Below are 16,580 nucleotides of genomic sequence, written 5' to 3'. Positions count from 1 at the left end.
GCTGTTCTTATTGTGAAGAATAGAGTACCCAAGATGGCATCATGGCAGCTCACATTGCCTATATTTTGATGATATCAGATGTTTTAATTGCATGTTTTTGAAAATATTTTTGACAAAACTCATATATCTGAGATTACTGGTTAATTGTCAGAAGATTACTATCCACGTACAAATCTCCATTTTTTGGACACCTTTTCTCATCCAAATTCTAAGCAATATATGATGCATCCATAAGAGGCAGAAGGGTGATATAGAGGGAGTATCTTTAATATGCTAATAAAATTTATATCACGTCTATTGTATTTCTAAGAAAAGGGTTTCCTGTTGTTCTTTTTTGTATTTCAGAGTCTGCCTTGAGGTGACTGTTGTTGTGATTTGGCGCTATATCACTAAAATTGAATTGAATTGAATTATAAGAACTGTTTTAGAGGTAGAGGCTCAGTCAGTCAAAAATAGAAGAGTGCAGAGCGTAACTGAGTGGATCAATAGTAGTACTTTCGGTTTGGACGCTGTCTTATACAGTCAGTGGCCTTGTGGCACGTATGAACAGCATTGATGATATAAGACATCTCTGGCAGGTAGATCTGTCTGGAGAATGGTTTGGAGACTATGTACTGTTAGTTAAAACACTAGCCATTGGACCTGTACAAATTCTGACTCCAGAGTCCTCTCCAAATCAATCTGTCCTACTCCCTTCCTGCCAGCTCGCCTCTCATTTCCTTTTGTTATATCTCTGTCAGGTTACTCTGATCCCGACCCATGACACAGAGGTGACCCGGGAATGGTATCAGCAGACGCACGAGAGGCAGCAAGACCTGAACATCATGGTTCTGGCCTCCAGCAGCACCGTAGTCATGCAGGATGAGTCCTTCCCCGCCTGCAAGATCGAGTTCTGAGCTTCGAGGGCACCGCTCCGCTTTTCCCGCCGCCAACAACCCCTCCCTCCTCATCATGACGTTAGAGCGAGAGCGAACAGTACTCTGCTTCTTCAAAGCTTCTCATTCTCTCATGGTACCAGTCTCAGACCCATTTTCTGCAGTCCTCAATACACTAGATTCTGTTAGTCAAAATTCTGGGTATATGCTTTGTGATAGTGGGGCTATCTCGCAAATAATACCGTACTTTTTATATTTGTTTTCTTCTGTGAGTTAAATGTCTGCCCTTACACATTTCTTATAGAAGCGCTAGCAGTTGTGGAACAAATTTAAATACTTTTCAAAAACATATTTACACCTGACAGATAAACATAGATCATTATCCCACAAAGGAATAATAATGCCACAGTTAAAGATCAAGATTAGTCACGTGTAGCTCTTACAAAGGTGACTCAAATTACATTGCAAAGTTAGACCTCCAAGTGGTCAAAACAAGTGCCAAAACACTACTGAACTAGGAATTCTCATCATCTCCAAAATGGTGTCTAAACGAATCCGTGATCAATTATTTCTTAAGATCATACGCAAAGTGTTTTTATAAGACTAGAAAAGCTTTCGTTTCTTAATCCGAACCTTTCTTTTCCATCGGCGTACACAGCAAAATGCATCCTTTGCAATTCAGCTCATGCTACAGTAGTGTTTTGATTAACTCGATAACGGCATAAATTGATGTTATGTAACAAAACAACAAAAAAGTTCCTTCTTGTGATTTGTGGTGAAGTTTTAGGAGGTGCCTGGAAAACTCTTTCTTCTTCTGGCTCTCACAGCTTAGCTGGTGCATGTTGCTTGTGTTTTAGCTCGGACTCTTCTGGAGAGAACTGCGTAGGGTTAAACCTTTCTTTAGCCGGCCTTTCAAGTGTGAAATGCAGTATAGTGTGGATAGACTACTACACTGTTTGGCTGTCTGCGCTCAAGTGATTTCAGTAGGCGCCAGGCAAAAGGGACGACGTTTCTACAGTAATCACATCTCTGCTGGGTGTTCTTCTTTAAGTCTTTATCACAGTCTTTGTTGGTTCTGTGTACTCCAGTATGCATATAAGATTAATGTTTCATATCAACACAGAGTTTCTGTTGAATAAATTATATATTTTGTGATGATTTGATCCTGAGGCGAACGCAGCGTTTTAAGTGAGAGGGTTTAATTCTTGTCATTTCCTCCTGTTTAGCTACAATGTACCGTCTCCGTTAGTATCACAAAGGGATGGGAAAGAAAAAAACACAACAGCAAGCAGTGACCTGTGGCAAATGTAGCAACAAAAGCTTGCCTGCTCGTCCCTTCAGTGGTGACGATATGCCAGCGGGAACTGCAGTATTTCTATTTATTAAGGAGGGGGGTACTTTTCACAACAAAAACATGTTACAGGAGGCTTCTTTCACGTGCCTTTAGAGAGCGGAGGATGTTTTATGGACATGTCAGCCATTTTGAAGCAGAGTCAGAAAAAAAAAAAAAAGAAACCAAGTAGAAAACTTTAAAACTGAGGACCAATCTCTTCATACACTAAAGTTGTAAATTGCACTGCGATATAGTACTCTCCCACTGCTCAAACTTTGGAACCGTATAATTCAAGCCAAGCATTAAATCCTCATATCAAAATACTACTTTCTAACCAATATGAATGTCTGAGAGCAACGTGTTGCACCAAATAGCAATGCACTTTTCTGAGGCGGGGATGGGGCGCTGTTTGAAGTCGAAGCACAGAGAGTTTGTGTAGTAGCAGAGAGGCAGTTTTCAATAATATAAATTAAACTATGTACAGGACGTTCCTCCAGACTGAGCTTGCTAATAGCGAGGGACGAGATCAACATGAAGCAATTGCCTGATGTTAGTCACAGTAATATATATATATGTATATATATATATACATATATATATACATACATACATACATACATATATACATATATATATATACATACATATATATATATAGAGAGAGAATGAGCATGAATGTGGGTTATGGTCACAGATATACTGTAGGAATGTTTTAGAAGTAGTTTTTTGTGTGCTTGAGTATACAGTACGCTCTGAGTAGCTGTTTTTAATTGCAGCATGGTTTTGGTTTTGTAGGCGAGTTTTCTGTGAGTTCACTGTGAAAGGTCTTTCTGCTTGTTTACAGCCAGACTCGAGAGCAGCTCATATTCACATTGGGCCATGTTTCATTTCCTAATTTATATGCACGTTTTTTAAAAGATATTCACAATTTAACCTTTAAATTTGGTGCTGCAAAGCAAATCCAATTCCGATTTACTTTTCAGAGGTTAATTTGCTCTTTGTTTGAGATATAAAATCAAGAAATATTTTATGTTTTTTTGTTGTTTTGTTATGTTTCTTTTGTTGGCTGATTTAAAGCTAAAAAGGAGGGCCAGGATGGAGGACGCATGGCTGGTTTTGATTCCCAAAAAGTCCTTTTTGTCAGGATGTTGCTATTAAAAGCTTTCACAGCTAAACTTTAGTCAGTCCTTTACCTCAATTGGATTCAATACACGGAAGAAACTAAGGCTAGACCGCGTCATCACCTCGGGCTAGCCTGGGACCAGTGCCAATATCTTGCTGCTCATAAGACTCCTTACTTTATACCTCATCTTCCAATGCCTCGCTGTTCTGCCCGCTCTACTTTAGTTTTAAAATCAAAGATGGCGAACTCACACAGCTGCCACTGAATGTTGTTTTCCTTTTCTTTTCATCATAGCCCTCATCCATTATGTACTGTACAAGCCTTGATATGCATCCCATGCTTGTGTTGTTTCAGAGGCAGACATGGCTTCTGTGTGTTTTTCCTTTCTTTTAAAACAAATCACACCTGCAGAGAATCTCTGAGTTTGATGCAGGTTGTATATCAAACATCTGCGTACGCACAAGTACATATCCAGCCTAGCATGAAGGTTTTAAAATGACTCCCCTGAAGACATGTTTAAATGTCTGTGAACCGATCAAGCAAGCAAAAAGTCCTTTTCACTTCTCCTTTCGATGCTGTATGAGCTGGGATCAAAGCAGGAAGAAGCTTTTTATTAAATGTGCGAATCAGATTTTATGGATGGTCTGATTTGTTGTACTGTCTTTGAATAATGTTTTTAAGTTGGCAGATTCCAAATACCCGGCCTTGAGATTTTTTTCCTGAGGCATTAAGTAGAACGCTGTGAATCACTCAATACTGAACTGTATTGCTATACAGAAGCTGAATGCACTATACAGGAGATCTATTTTTCTGAATGTAGAGTTGGTACCACCATATGAATGCTGCTGGATCAAAAACAATAGACAAAAACAAAGAAAAAATGCAAATACAAAAAAAACATTCACACCAACTTAGACAGAAATAAATGTAACGGCGTGCAGAAGGCGAGCAGATACTGCAGTCTCAGTTCTGTTCCAAAGAAAGAGGAAGGTTCAAGAAAGAAACTGAGATCTCACAAGCAACATATTAACAGTAACACAGTAACATAGTACTAACTGCAGCTGCAACTTTTTCCTTTTCCTGAAAATGACTTGAAACACATGCAGACTCAAAACACCATTAATAAAATTGATAAACTCAATAAAATGCTACACGCACACTTGTGTGCTGTACACAGATTTGTACATATCGCTCTGGAAAGAGCAAATCTGAAAGATACAACGAAGAAGCGAATCTTGTTTATTTCAGGCAGTTTTATGTGACGGGATGATCAAAAACAGCTGAAGCTACACAAAACGCTGATAAGATATGGAAAGAAAAAAAAGTGCATCTTTCAGTTCGATTTCATCTCCTGCATTAAAATGATCACAATCAACGTATGGTGTCATCTGTCCATCTAATCTTTCTGCATGTGATTTATTTAGTTATATCCTGAATGTACTTGTTTAACATTGAAATAATAATAACAATAATAATTATAATGAAAAAAATACAATGCTATTTTAAAGAAGTATATTTGAAAAAAAAAAGCTAATTGTCTTAACTGGTACTGACCTAATATAAAACTGGGCTGTGCTTTTATTGCTTGCCCTATTAACATGTTGTAAAAAAAGACACTGTACTGGTAGTTCTGTTTGATTCTTTCTTTCTCTCTCTTTCTGTCTCTCTCTCTTATTTTTATTTTTTATTTTTTGCATTGTATTAAATTTATGGTTTCTTCCGCAGCGCAATATTCAATATCTCTCTGTCTCTTTAAATCTAACTGGTAAAACTAGAACTACTGCAGATTCATTGTAAAAGGGAAACAGCCTGGTGATCATCAATTAAAATATATGAAATCTAAATGTGGTCCCTGTGTGTTTTTTTTTAATTCTTTTTCTTTTTTGAAAATGTCACTAAAATCTAACTGAATTATGAGAGACCACATACAGTATGTCATCTGCTGTATGTTTCTGTACACATGTTTTATGATTTTTTGTTGTTGTTGTTGTGATTTTGTCTCTGTGCACCACTACAGTTTGTTCCAGCAATTAAGCAATTCAGCTGTAAAGCAAGGTCTTATTATCTGATTAACTATTTTAGAGACATTTTTATACACAGTCCCCCATTTTCAGAGGCACAAAACTAATTGCATGATTGACTGACAGCAGTTTTCTGACCAGATGAGGCCCTGATCATTCTGTGATGAATTAATCAGGTAAAAGATCTGGAGTAGAGTTCAAGTGTTTAACGTGTATTTGGTATCATGTCAGAGGCACTCTAAATACAGTATGAAATTATGAGGAGGCCATCATTTGGTTGAAAAAAACAAAATAAACCTGTTACAGAGATAGAAAAAAAAAACCAACTTCAGGATATGGAGTCTGGTTCCTTCTTAAAAAGAATAAATGCGCTGCCCAGCTCAGCAAGACCAAAAGACCTGGAAGTGGATGATCTCAGAATGATTTCTATGGTTAAGAAAATTAACTTCTAATAAACATCTAGCGAAGCCAAGAACACTTGAAGAGAGGCCCCATACCACAGCCAGAGGAATAAATGTATGTCCAGTTAACTGAAAACCAGGACTGAGCATACAGGGAGTGCAGAATTATTAGGCAAGTTGTATTTTTGAGGAATAATTTTATTATTGAACAACAACCATGTTCTCAATGAACCCAAAAAACTCATTAATATCAAAGCTGAATGTTTTTGGAAGTAGTTTTTAGTTAGTTTTTAGTTTTAGCTATTTTAGGGGGATATCTGTGTGTGAAGGTGACTATTACTGTGCATAATTATTAGGCAACTTAACAAAAAAACAAATATATACCCATTTCAATTATTTATTTTTACCAGTGACACCAATATAACATCTCCACATTCACAAATATACATTTCTGACATTCAAAAACAAAACAAAAACAAATCAGCGACCAATATAGCCACCTTTCTTTGCAAGGACACTCAAAAGCCTGCCATCCATGGATTCTGTCAGTGTTTTGATCTGTTCACCATCAACATTGCGTGCAGCAGCAACCACAGCCTCCCAGACACTGTTCAGAGAGGTGTACTGTTTTCCCTCCTTGTAAATCTCACATTTGATTATGGACCACAGGTTCTCAATGGGGTTCAGATCAGGTGAACAAGGTGGCCATGTCATTAGTTTTTCTTCTTTTATACCCTTTCTTGCCAGCCACGCTGTGGAGTACTTGGACGCGTGTGATGGAGCATTGTCCTGCATGAAAATCATGTTTTTCTTGAAGGATGCAGACTTCTTCCTGTACCACTGCTTGAAGAAGGTGTCTTCCAGAAACTGGCAGTAGGACTGGGAGTTGAGCTTGACTCCATCCTCAACCCGAAAAGGCCCCACAAGCTCATCTTTGATGATACCAGCCCAAACCAGTACTCCACCTCCACCTTGCTGGCGTCTGAGTCGGACTGGAGCTCCCTGCCCTTTACCAATCCAGCCATGGGCCCATCCATCTGGCCCATCAAGACTCACTCTCATTTCATCAGTCCATAAAACCTTAGAAAAACCAGTCTTGAGATATTTCTTGGCCCAGTCTTGACGTTTCAGCTTGTGTGTCTTGTTCAGTGGTGGTCGTCTTTCAGCCTTTCTTACCTTGGCCATGTCTCTGAGTATTGCACACCTTGTGCTTTTGGGCACTCCAGTGATGTTGCAGCTCTGAAATATGGCCAAACTGGTGGAAAGTGGCATCTTGGCAGCTGCACGCTTGACTTTTCTCAGTTCATGGGCAGTTATTTTGCGCCTTGGTTTTTCCACACGCTTCTTGCGACCCTGTTGACTATTTTGAATGAAACGCTTGATTGTTCGATGATCACGCTTCAGAAGCTTTGCAATTTTGAGACTGCTGCATCCCTCTGCAAGATATCTCACTATTTTTGACTTTTCTGAGCCTGTCAAGTCCTTCTTTTGACCCATTTTGCCAAAGGAAAGGAAGTTGCCTAATAATTATGCACACCTGATATAGGGTGTTGATGTCATTAGACCACACCCCTTCTCATTACAGAGATGCACATCACCTAATATGCTTAATTGGTAGTAGGCTTTCGATACAGCTTGAAGTAAGACAACATGCATGAAGAGGATGATGTGGACAAAATACTCATTTGCCTAATAATTCTGCACTCCCTGTAAAATGGTTGATAATTCTAAGCAGGTAATGCCATTGTTTGTAAAACACTTTCAATTATACTTTGAAATTGGACCATTCTTTTTTAATACACTCTGTATATTAAGTACTACGGCATCACAAAAAAATAGGGGGAAAAAAAGGTTTTTTTTGGTCATTTAATTCAGAATGATAAACTTTCATATATTCTATATTCAAATATTTACACAAAGTGTGGCTATAAGCCGTTTATGAGCTATAAGACATAATAATAGAAATCAAAACAAGAAACAGCAAGTACAAATTCGTTAATGAATGTATGTAGCTATGCTGGCCAGTTTACTGGCAAAAAGTACAAATAATTGAATAATTGATGGTTCTGGGGAAAAAAAACTAAGTTAAGGGGAACATGAATTCTCTACCAAAACAACTCACAGCTGTGGACACCAAATATAAATATGCGGTATAGAGGGTATTGAAAGAATAACATTTTTGATGTAATGTTGTTCAAATTTTAGGGAAATTCTCGTCCAGATGTAAGTGAGCACTACGGTGTACATTTTAGGACATCGTCAGGTCTCAAGAAAAAATTTGTCAGGTATCAGACAAAAAAATTGTCAGGTCTCAGTTCTCAAGAAAAAGCATTGGACATTGAAATGCCCAGTGCAGTAGCAAATCGCTCGTGCTTCACTGCACAAGCTGGACCCACAGAGTCTGCTAAGGTTTGTCACTGCCATATTACACATGATATTTATATAAACCCATTTAGAGTGAGGTCCATGTAAATTTACCATTCTCTATTTGTCTATCTTCTGACAGCGTAAGATTACAAGTGTGCTCCAAAGCTTCCTTTGCCTGTTAGACGTGGGAATGCTGCAGACCATCAGGGAGTGTACGGTCCATCAAGCCCACAGAATAGAGCCGGACTGGAATTTGTCAGTTCATGAACTGATGGCATTCATTTCAATCCTGTTTGTAAGAGCAATCATGTGTCCTGTTGGTGCCATTGTGGATTGCTGGTCAGAAAGATTTCTGGTGCCAGTAATCAAAGAGACAATGCCCCGAGATAGATTCATTTCAATTATGCAACACCTTCGATTTGATGACAAGGACACGCGGGCAGAACGGGTGAAAACAGATAAATTTGCGGCGATCTCCGACATCTGGACACGCTTCAACAAGAACTGTGCTAAGAGTTTCACTCCAGGAGAACACATGACCATAGATGAACAGCTGTTCCCTACCAAGGTTCGTTGTCCATTCACACAGTATAACGCAACCAAGCCAGACAAATTTGGGATCAAGTTCTGGATGGCCATGGACTTGGACACCAAATATGTCTGCAGTGCATCTCCTTACTTGGGAAAAGACCCCAGTCGTCAGAAGGGAGAGAGGCTGGCAGAGAACGTGGTCATGAAACTGATGGAGCCATTTTTAGATGATGGGAGAAACGTCACAACAGACAATTTCTTTACTTCACTGTCACTGTCGCACAGACTGCTGCAGCGCAAAACGCCGTTATGGGGCACAGTGAATAAAGTCTGGCATGAACTTACTCAACTTGTGCGGATGTATTCCATAAGAGCAGCAACACGCAGGTGGTCAGTAGCAGTTTTCTACAATATGCTGGACCTGGCGGCGGTGAATGCCTACATTTTGTACAAGGCATGTACAGGGTGGACAGGCAAAAGAAGATTGTTTCTGAGTCTTCTAGCTCAGGAACTTCGTTGCCGATTCATGTAGCACAAGGAAATATTAGCACAGACGCAGGCTGTTGAAGCTGCTGCAGCTGCTGTGCCAGGGACTGTAAAGACAACGCAGTGCCAGGGGAATTTACGCAAATTTGCGCAGGGCTAGTAAATCTAGTAGTAGGGTAGTAATTCTAGTGTTAAGGTGTGAAACAGCTGTGTACTGCCTTTTGTTCCTGGAGAAGGTATTTAACTGAGAGCCATGCTAGGCTCAGGGAGACTCTGCTGACCGTCTGTCCCGCGGTCATGCAGGGACTTCATCAAGCTTGGTTGTCTGTTCTTTGTGTGTTTTGATTAAAGAATGTTAGCTACCGCTCACCGCTCATCTGCAGGCTTTATTTAAATGGAAAACTTCCACAACAGGAAAAAAAAAGCTTTCTGCTAAAAAAAAAGATTTAGAGCAGAAGTTTTTTGCACTTCATTTTAAAATGAAAACATATTGCATTTATTTACAATTAAAGAGAGAGCAGAAAGTGTGTTACTGTTTTACATCCACAGACACACAAGAAAAGAAGCAGGCAACATGAGGTCAAGTTATGGCAATTTTATTTGTGTATTTCAGTACATGTATTTAGATTAGAGTTTTTAAAAAACAAACAAACGTCCCAAGAAGAAGGATGGGGTGAAAGAAAGGTGGAGAGAGGGGGAAGGAGGAAGAAACTATTGATCTCCTCAAACTTGATGCTGCTGGGTCAGTTCTTTCTCAGCAGTCTGCTCCAGAATCCCCTCCTGTCCTCGGCTTTCTTTTCTTTTGCCTTTAGTTCTTTTAAGGTTTTGTTGAGCTGCTCCTCGGCATCTTTAAATTTTTCTTTCAGCTGCTGTTTGGCCAGTTTCACTTTCTGTTTGAGGAGCTCTTTAGCTTCCTTTTTGTGCTTTCGTATTTCTTTAAGTGCGTCTTTGCAGTCTTTCCTGGTCACCGCAGAGCCGGTCATTTCTTTCTTGAATGCCTTCACCTCAATTTTGTCTTCTGCAAGTTCTTCTTGCACTTTCATCAGTTCCTTCTTCATGTTTTGAGTGTAACTCTTTGTATCTTCCATTTCTTTCTTTGCTTCCTGTATTTTAATTTTCTCTTCCTCCAACACTTTTTGAGTTTCCAACAATTCTTTCTTCATATTTTCAATCTCATTTTCTGCCTCATGTTTATGTTTTTTCTCCTCTTGAAGTTGTTGCTTAAAACAATAAAACAATAAGGATAATAAACAAACACGTGACTAAAATAACAATTATGACTCTGATGTGTTTCATGTGTAGCAGGATGGCCTCTATACAGGCCAAGATAAGTTTATTAACTTACCATGGCTGTATCCCAATTCTGCGTCTGCAGCCTTAAAGGCCGCATTTTAAGGCCAATTACGTCACAGCGACACGACGAAGGCTGTCCCAATTCAAAGGCTGCTCGAAATGCGGTCCTCAAATGTGTCCTTCATTTCATTGAATTTTAAGGCCGTGGCAGTGTAGACTTCGTGGCCCAACATATCCCAGAATGCATAGCGCGGCGGTGGGTGTGGATAATTTTGCCGGGGAAAAAAACGGCGGAAGACGGGCAACCGAAGAGTAAACTTTTAAAAGTAAGTACTGAATATTATGTTACTTATTTATGTGCGAATGTTTAATAACGAAGAACATTAAAACATTACTGTTGGCCAGATGTCGGCAAAGTTATGTGACATTAGCGATGTTTGTACTAACTTGGTTTTAAAGCCTTTACTTTAAAATATACGCCGTTCAATTGTTGACGTTAATCTTACAGAGAATGTGATGATTTTATGGATATTTAAATTAAGCACTGAGACAAATTTAGTAATGCCAACATATTAAAAGAACAATATTTGTCTCTCATATATATAACACAGTTATATATACTGTGTCAAAGAAACCTGTCTTTGAGTGAAGATTTAAGGTGACAGGAAATATAAATAATATAAATAAATGCAGCTTGAATCTTTACTGAAGCTCAGTATTTGAAACAGAGTTCATTCACTGCTGTAATAACTAATAATGATTGAAATTATAACTTTAATATTGGCCATATTATATTTACATTACCAAAGTGAGATGACTTTAGTCTCATGAACAACATTAGCTAATTGTTATTTACTAGGTAATCTTAAATGACTGTTCAGTACAGACGTGAAGCCCAATAATCATGATTTCACAGTCAGCCTCAGATACTTATCAAATCAAAGCTCATGTACAAACAAACAAACAAAAGATTTTCTCCTTCATTTCTGTCAAACAAAGCTGTATGAAACGTTTCCAGCTGTTAGTATCATGGTTGCTAGGCATCCAGGGCAGCGCGACGGAGGCTAGACTGTCCCATTTCACAAGCCTCTCACTTCCGGCCTTTAAGTACGCGGCCCTTGTGGACCGTTAAGGCTGCGCACTTTAAAGCTGCAGACCCTGAATTGGGATACAGCCCTTGTGTCGTTAGGAGCCTGAACCGCAGTAAAACTCAGGTGAGGTCAATGACCTTACGCTCTCCCGCTGTCACACGTTGATGACGTATTTGGAAATCGATTTCAGCCCTCCGGCCTTTGGGCCTGTGGCTCGGTTCACTCTGGCACAGCTGGCTGCCGGCAGAGCCGGCGGGCACGCCGGTGCAGCCCCTCTAGCTTCTGCTCGGTGGCTACTGGGTGACGCCTCGTCTGGGGATCCTTAGCCCTTCCCATGAAGGTGGCACGGATGCCCCTCCGGTGGTCCTCCTTGGGCTCTCGCACTCTGGATGTCTGGGGCCTGGATCTCCTCCATGCCTGCTTCATGCCCTGGGGGACAGGGCTATGGCTCTCTACACCCTCTTGCAGACCATTACCACTTAGACCCCCGGAGAGCAGTCATTTTGGTTTTCTACCTTAGACCCCTGCGGAGTCATCATTTTGCTTCCTTTTGTGTTTCATCTTGATGCATTCTCAATCATCCAGGGAAACAAATCTCCAAAAGTCACCAACTTGGAGTGTTTCAGTTTGCCATCTTAGGGAGAAATCAACACACATGGGTGTATGTCCTTTGTTGCTGACATTTATTGATAAAAACAGTACAAAAAACCAACCATTTGTACACATATTTACAAATGGCCTGCTGAGTGGTGCATGGAGCAAGTTTTGGGTGGCTTGCGACCTAAAATCCAAGTACACAGATGCAAAAAAAAAATCAGGCCACTGTGCGATGTGTTCACTGCTACAGGTACACATGTGGTAAATGCAGACGACAGATACCGTGGCAGTGCCAGGATTGTGAGTGATTGCTGAAAATGTTGAAATGTACTCACTCACTTTTTATCATTATTTGTAAATATGTGTACAAATGGTTGGTTTTTTGTACTGTTTTCATCAATAAATGTCAGCAACAAAGGACATACAAAGGACATGTGTTGATTTCTCCCTAAGATGGCAAACTGAAACACTCCACTCCCCCACCCCCTCAATCACTCACCCCCACTCCCCTCCCTCCAGAATTCCTAGGTAACGACCTAATATACATATGAACGACTCCAGCATTTGACTGACTGCTCTCCGGCTTTTAAAGGTAGAAACGCAAAATGATGACTCCGCGGTCAATTTAGCCAATTTAGCTTCCACTTCCACCATTTGACTGCTCTCGGGTTTTATAGGTAGAAAGGTAGAAGCCTGGGGATGCTAGTGTTACATGTGGAAACCATTTGAATACAAGCGCGCTGATCCACACAGGTGTGCACACGCGTGTTCACTATTCGTAGACTTAAATTACACCTTTCTTGGCTGCTACTTCAAAGCACATTGTGCGCTGTCTGTCCTGCGTGCTGCACAACAACATTGAATATTTAGTATTTACTGCTGTTTACACTTAGCTAGATTAATGCGATGGTGTTGTGTTTAGTATGTTACTTTGGTTTTTTTTTTTGTTGCTTGTTTTCGATTCTTTCTCTCTCAACTGGTGATCCAGGAGATTTTATTTTAATTTATTTATTTATTTTTCCCCCCTTTCTCACTTTCCCTCTCCCCTTCTGTTTTTCTTTTCCTTCCTCTTTCTTTCTCCCTTTCCTATCCCTCACTCATGTCCGTCCCGTCTGTAACAGCTGAAAATAAAATAAATAATAAAAACAAAGGTCGATCAAATGGACCAATACGGCAATGCCACGATGATCCATTTGGCAAAATAAATCCATTGGGTATCCTTGTTGGTCTTCAGACAACAATTCTGACGGCTAAAGAACCAAATGGGACGGGCAAATTAGGCAATGACATCATTTAGCGAAAATGATGTCATCGCCTAATTTGCATAATTGGTCATGCTAATGTAATTCTAACCTACGCTGTTGGAGAGAGAAATAACATCGTGGAAGAGACATAAAGTCAGTAAAAAACGTCTTAAATGCATTTAGAATTTATTTAGAACTACAAATTAAATTTCTTTTAGCAATTATTGTTTTTTTAATGTCACAATTCCAACCCTGCTCCTTTATCCGGGCTTGGACCGGCAAAAGTGACCCGAAGCAGGCACTCTGGTGGAGTTATTGTGTGTGTGTGTGTGTGTGTGTGTGTGTGTGTGTGTGTGTGTGTGTGTGTGTGTGTGTGTGTGTGTGTGTGTGGTTTTAAACTTTGTGGTCCACAAAACAACATAACAGTAAAAGAAGAACTGACTGCGTTACAGTCAGTGCGGGAGCCCTGCCCTGATAGCAGCTGGGGGAGGACTATCCTCCGCCTGTGAGCGCTTTGGCACGAGCGAGGTGCCCACCGCAGCACCCGCTGCTTATTGAGAGTAAGAGCGATACGCGCTTTCACGCCAAAAAGTCGTCATAAATAAGTCTCTAATAACGCCAGAAAAAGTCGCCAGATTTGTCGCTAGTCGCGTTTCAGAAAAAAAGTCGCTAAGATGGTCTGAAAACTCGCTAAATATAGCGACAAAGTCGCTAAATTGGCAACACTGGGTGGGACATGACAACACCGCCACCTGCAGGAAGATTTTCTCTCTGGTACCTTGTGTTCTGATACCTGACAACTTTTTTCCTGACAACTGAGACCTGACAATTTTTTTGTCTGATACCTGACAACTTTTTTTTTGAGACCTGACGATGTCCTAGAATGTACACCGTAGAGCACATATATTGTCCAAAATAATCTGGGGACAAGGGTGAATTTGGACAACAGTGTCTACACTGCCTGCAGTGACAATATCAAATATCTGACGCAGTCAGACCAAAATACTGTGTCAGCTGATCCACACAACAGTTACTATCCAGGTATAATTTACTTTATTTTAGTTTTTTAGGTTGGGAAACTAAAGGATTTTTGACAAATAAAACAAAACAAACAAAAAACCTACCACCCTACACTCGAAAGTGTAATAAGCAACCAGAAAATTGCATAAAGTATTGCAATTAAGGATGAAATGAAGACACAGTTTGTAAGAATGATTCTTGCTAAGCATGATGTCTATATTTTCACATAGCAAATAGGATAAAGCAGAGCATTCATGTTGTTTTTAGCAACATAATATTGTCACATAAAGTGAAGCTGGTTTGAACATGTTTTTTGTTTTTTGTTTTTTTTGCTTTATTGGGCTGTTCTCATTAACTGTGATTAGTTCCAGAGGGTGGACATCCAGCTATTTGCTTCTATTCTAGTTACAGCAGCTCAACAGTGCTAGTCTGACAGTCTGACATTACCACTCTGTGATACGGGATTAGCACCAAATCTTCACGTTTGGTTGAAACAGTGACAGCTGATTAACAAGTCTATTACCACGAGTGTTATGGGACATCATAACATATTAATATACTCAGTCATGCTATTTGTGTTTATTATTTAGACCCTTCACAATGCAAGCACTGGCCAGTCTCACTGGTGATGACATCATTTAATTTAAGACTGACTATATTTGAAATATTTGGACTGCGGTAAGAGTTACTTTAGACATTTCTTTTCCCATCAGAATAAATTTCCTGACTCACATCGATTATTTTTACATGAGGCTATGCACTCACTGCCCACTTTCTTAAATGCGCTTATTCAACCTCTTCTTAATGCAAATCAATCACATGGCAGCAATTCGAGGCATTTAGGCATGTAGACATGGTCAAGAAGAGCTGCTGAATTTCAAACAGAGTATCAGAGTAGGAAAGAAAGGTGATTTAAGAGACTTTGAAGGTAGCATGATTGTTGGTGCATATGAGCTCTTGGTGCATTTCAGAAGATGCTGATCATCTCAGATGTTCCACGCAACCATCTCTAGAGTTTACAGAGAATTGTTCAAAAAGAGAAAATATCCGAGAAGCAAGTCTCTGGATGAAAATACCTTGTTGATATCAGAGGTCAAAGGAGAGTGGCTAAACTGCCACTGACCAATAACCACTGATCATGTGAAAAGGGAAAGACCATCTCTGAATCGAGGAGGGGGCCTAAGGGTACATTTTCACCATCTTACAGTGCTGTGATTGCAGCCATTCCCCAACTCTCTGTGAATGGTACTGGGTTTTTTCCCCCGTTTTTTCCCCCCCCCATGAACCTTCATTTAGAGGTCCCACATAAAAACTTTATACATAGAGATACTTTGGTAACTATTTGGTAAAGGATCTCAGTCTTCTAGGTGAACAATTTAGTCTCCTCAGATTAAGAACATGAGTGAATGTACTCCACAGATTCAGGTTTTATAAAATACCTTCCTCTGTGGTTTTAAGTTAAAACAAAATGCTGGTTTGAAAAACAAAGCAGCATTACATGATTGAAGTCAGAGCTGTGTAAGTTGTCATATAGGTCTGTGGAAAATATGACACAACACAAACATACACTGTATTGCCCAAGTATTCACTTAGCCATCCAAATGATTCAAAATACGTTCCAATCACTTCCATGGCCACAGGTGTATAAAATAAACCACCTAAGCATGCAGACCGCCTTTACAAAGATTGGCGAAATTATAACAAAGTGGAAGTGATTGAGAATCAGCCAGAGCCACATAAAATCAATCAGTCAGCAATCAGTCAATCACTACAGACCTCCAAACTTCATGTGGCCTTCAGATTAGCTCAAGAAAAGTGTGTAGAGCGCTTAATGGACTGGGTTTCAATGGCAGAGCAGCTGCATCCAAGCCTTGCATCACAAAATGCAATGCAAAATGACAGAAGAGGTGGTGTAAAGCATGCTGCTACTGGACAGTGCAGACGTGTTCTCTGGAGTGATGAATCATGTTCCTCTGTTTGGCAAATCAGTGGACAAGTCTGAGTTTGGTGGTTGCCATGAGAATGGAACTTGTTGTTGACTGCATTGTGCCAAGTGTAAAGCTTGATGGAGCAGGGGTTTTTAGGAGGAGGTTGTTTTTTAGGAGTTCGACTCGGCCCCTCAGTTCCAGTGAAAGAAACTCTTAATGCTTCATTCAGCATATCAAGGCATTTTGGATAACTCATGCACCCAACTTTGT

At 39.9% G+C, this 16,580-nt stretch overlaps 1 protein-coding gene across 2 annotated transcripts in view; it reads left to right on the top strand.

The window, feature by feature from the left end:
• Positions 1–2,774, top strand: part of map1ab (microtubule-associated protein 1Ab) — an 89,585-nt gene extending 86,811 nt beyond the window's left edge. For both annotated transcript variants that reach the window (XM_080874171.1, XM_080874172.1), the window contains exon 6: positions 741–2,774. In XM_080874171.1, coding sequence (XP_080730297.1) covers positions 741–896 — 156 coding nt within the window. In that variant the 3' untranslated portion in view covers positions 897–2,774. The remainder of the gene's footprint in view (positions 1–740) is intronic.
• Positions 2,775–16,580: the final 13,806 nt, after the last annotated feature.

The sequence above is a fragment of the Rhamphochromis sp. 'chilingali' genome (assembly GCF_963969265.1).
Source record: "Rhamphochromis sp. 'chilingali' genome assembly, chromosome: 2".
Lineage (NCBI taxonomy): Eukaryota > Metazoa > Chordata > Actinopteri > Cichliformes > Cichlidae > Rhamphochromis > Rhamphochromis sp. 'chilingali'.
Note: the sequence above shows the minus strand (reverse complement) of the source record. Positions and strands in the feature narration are given on the sequence as shown.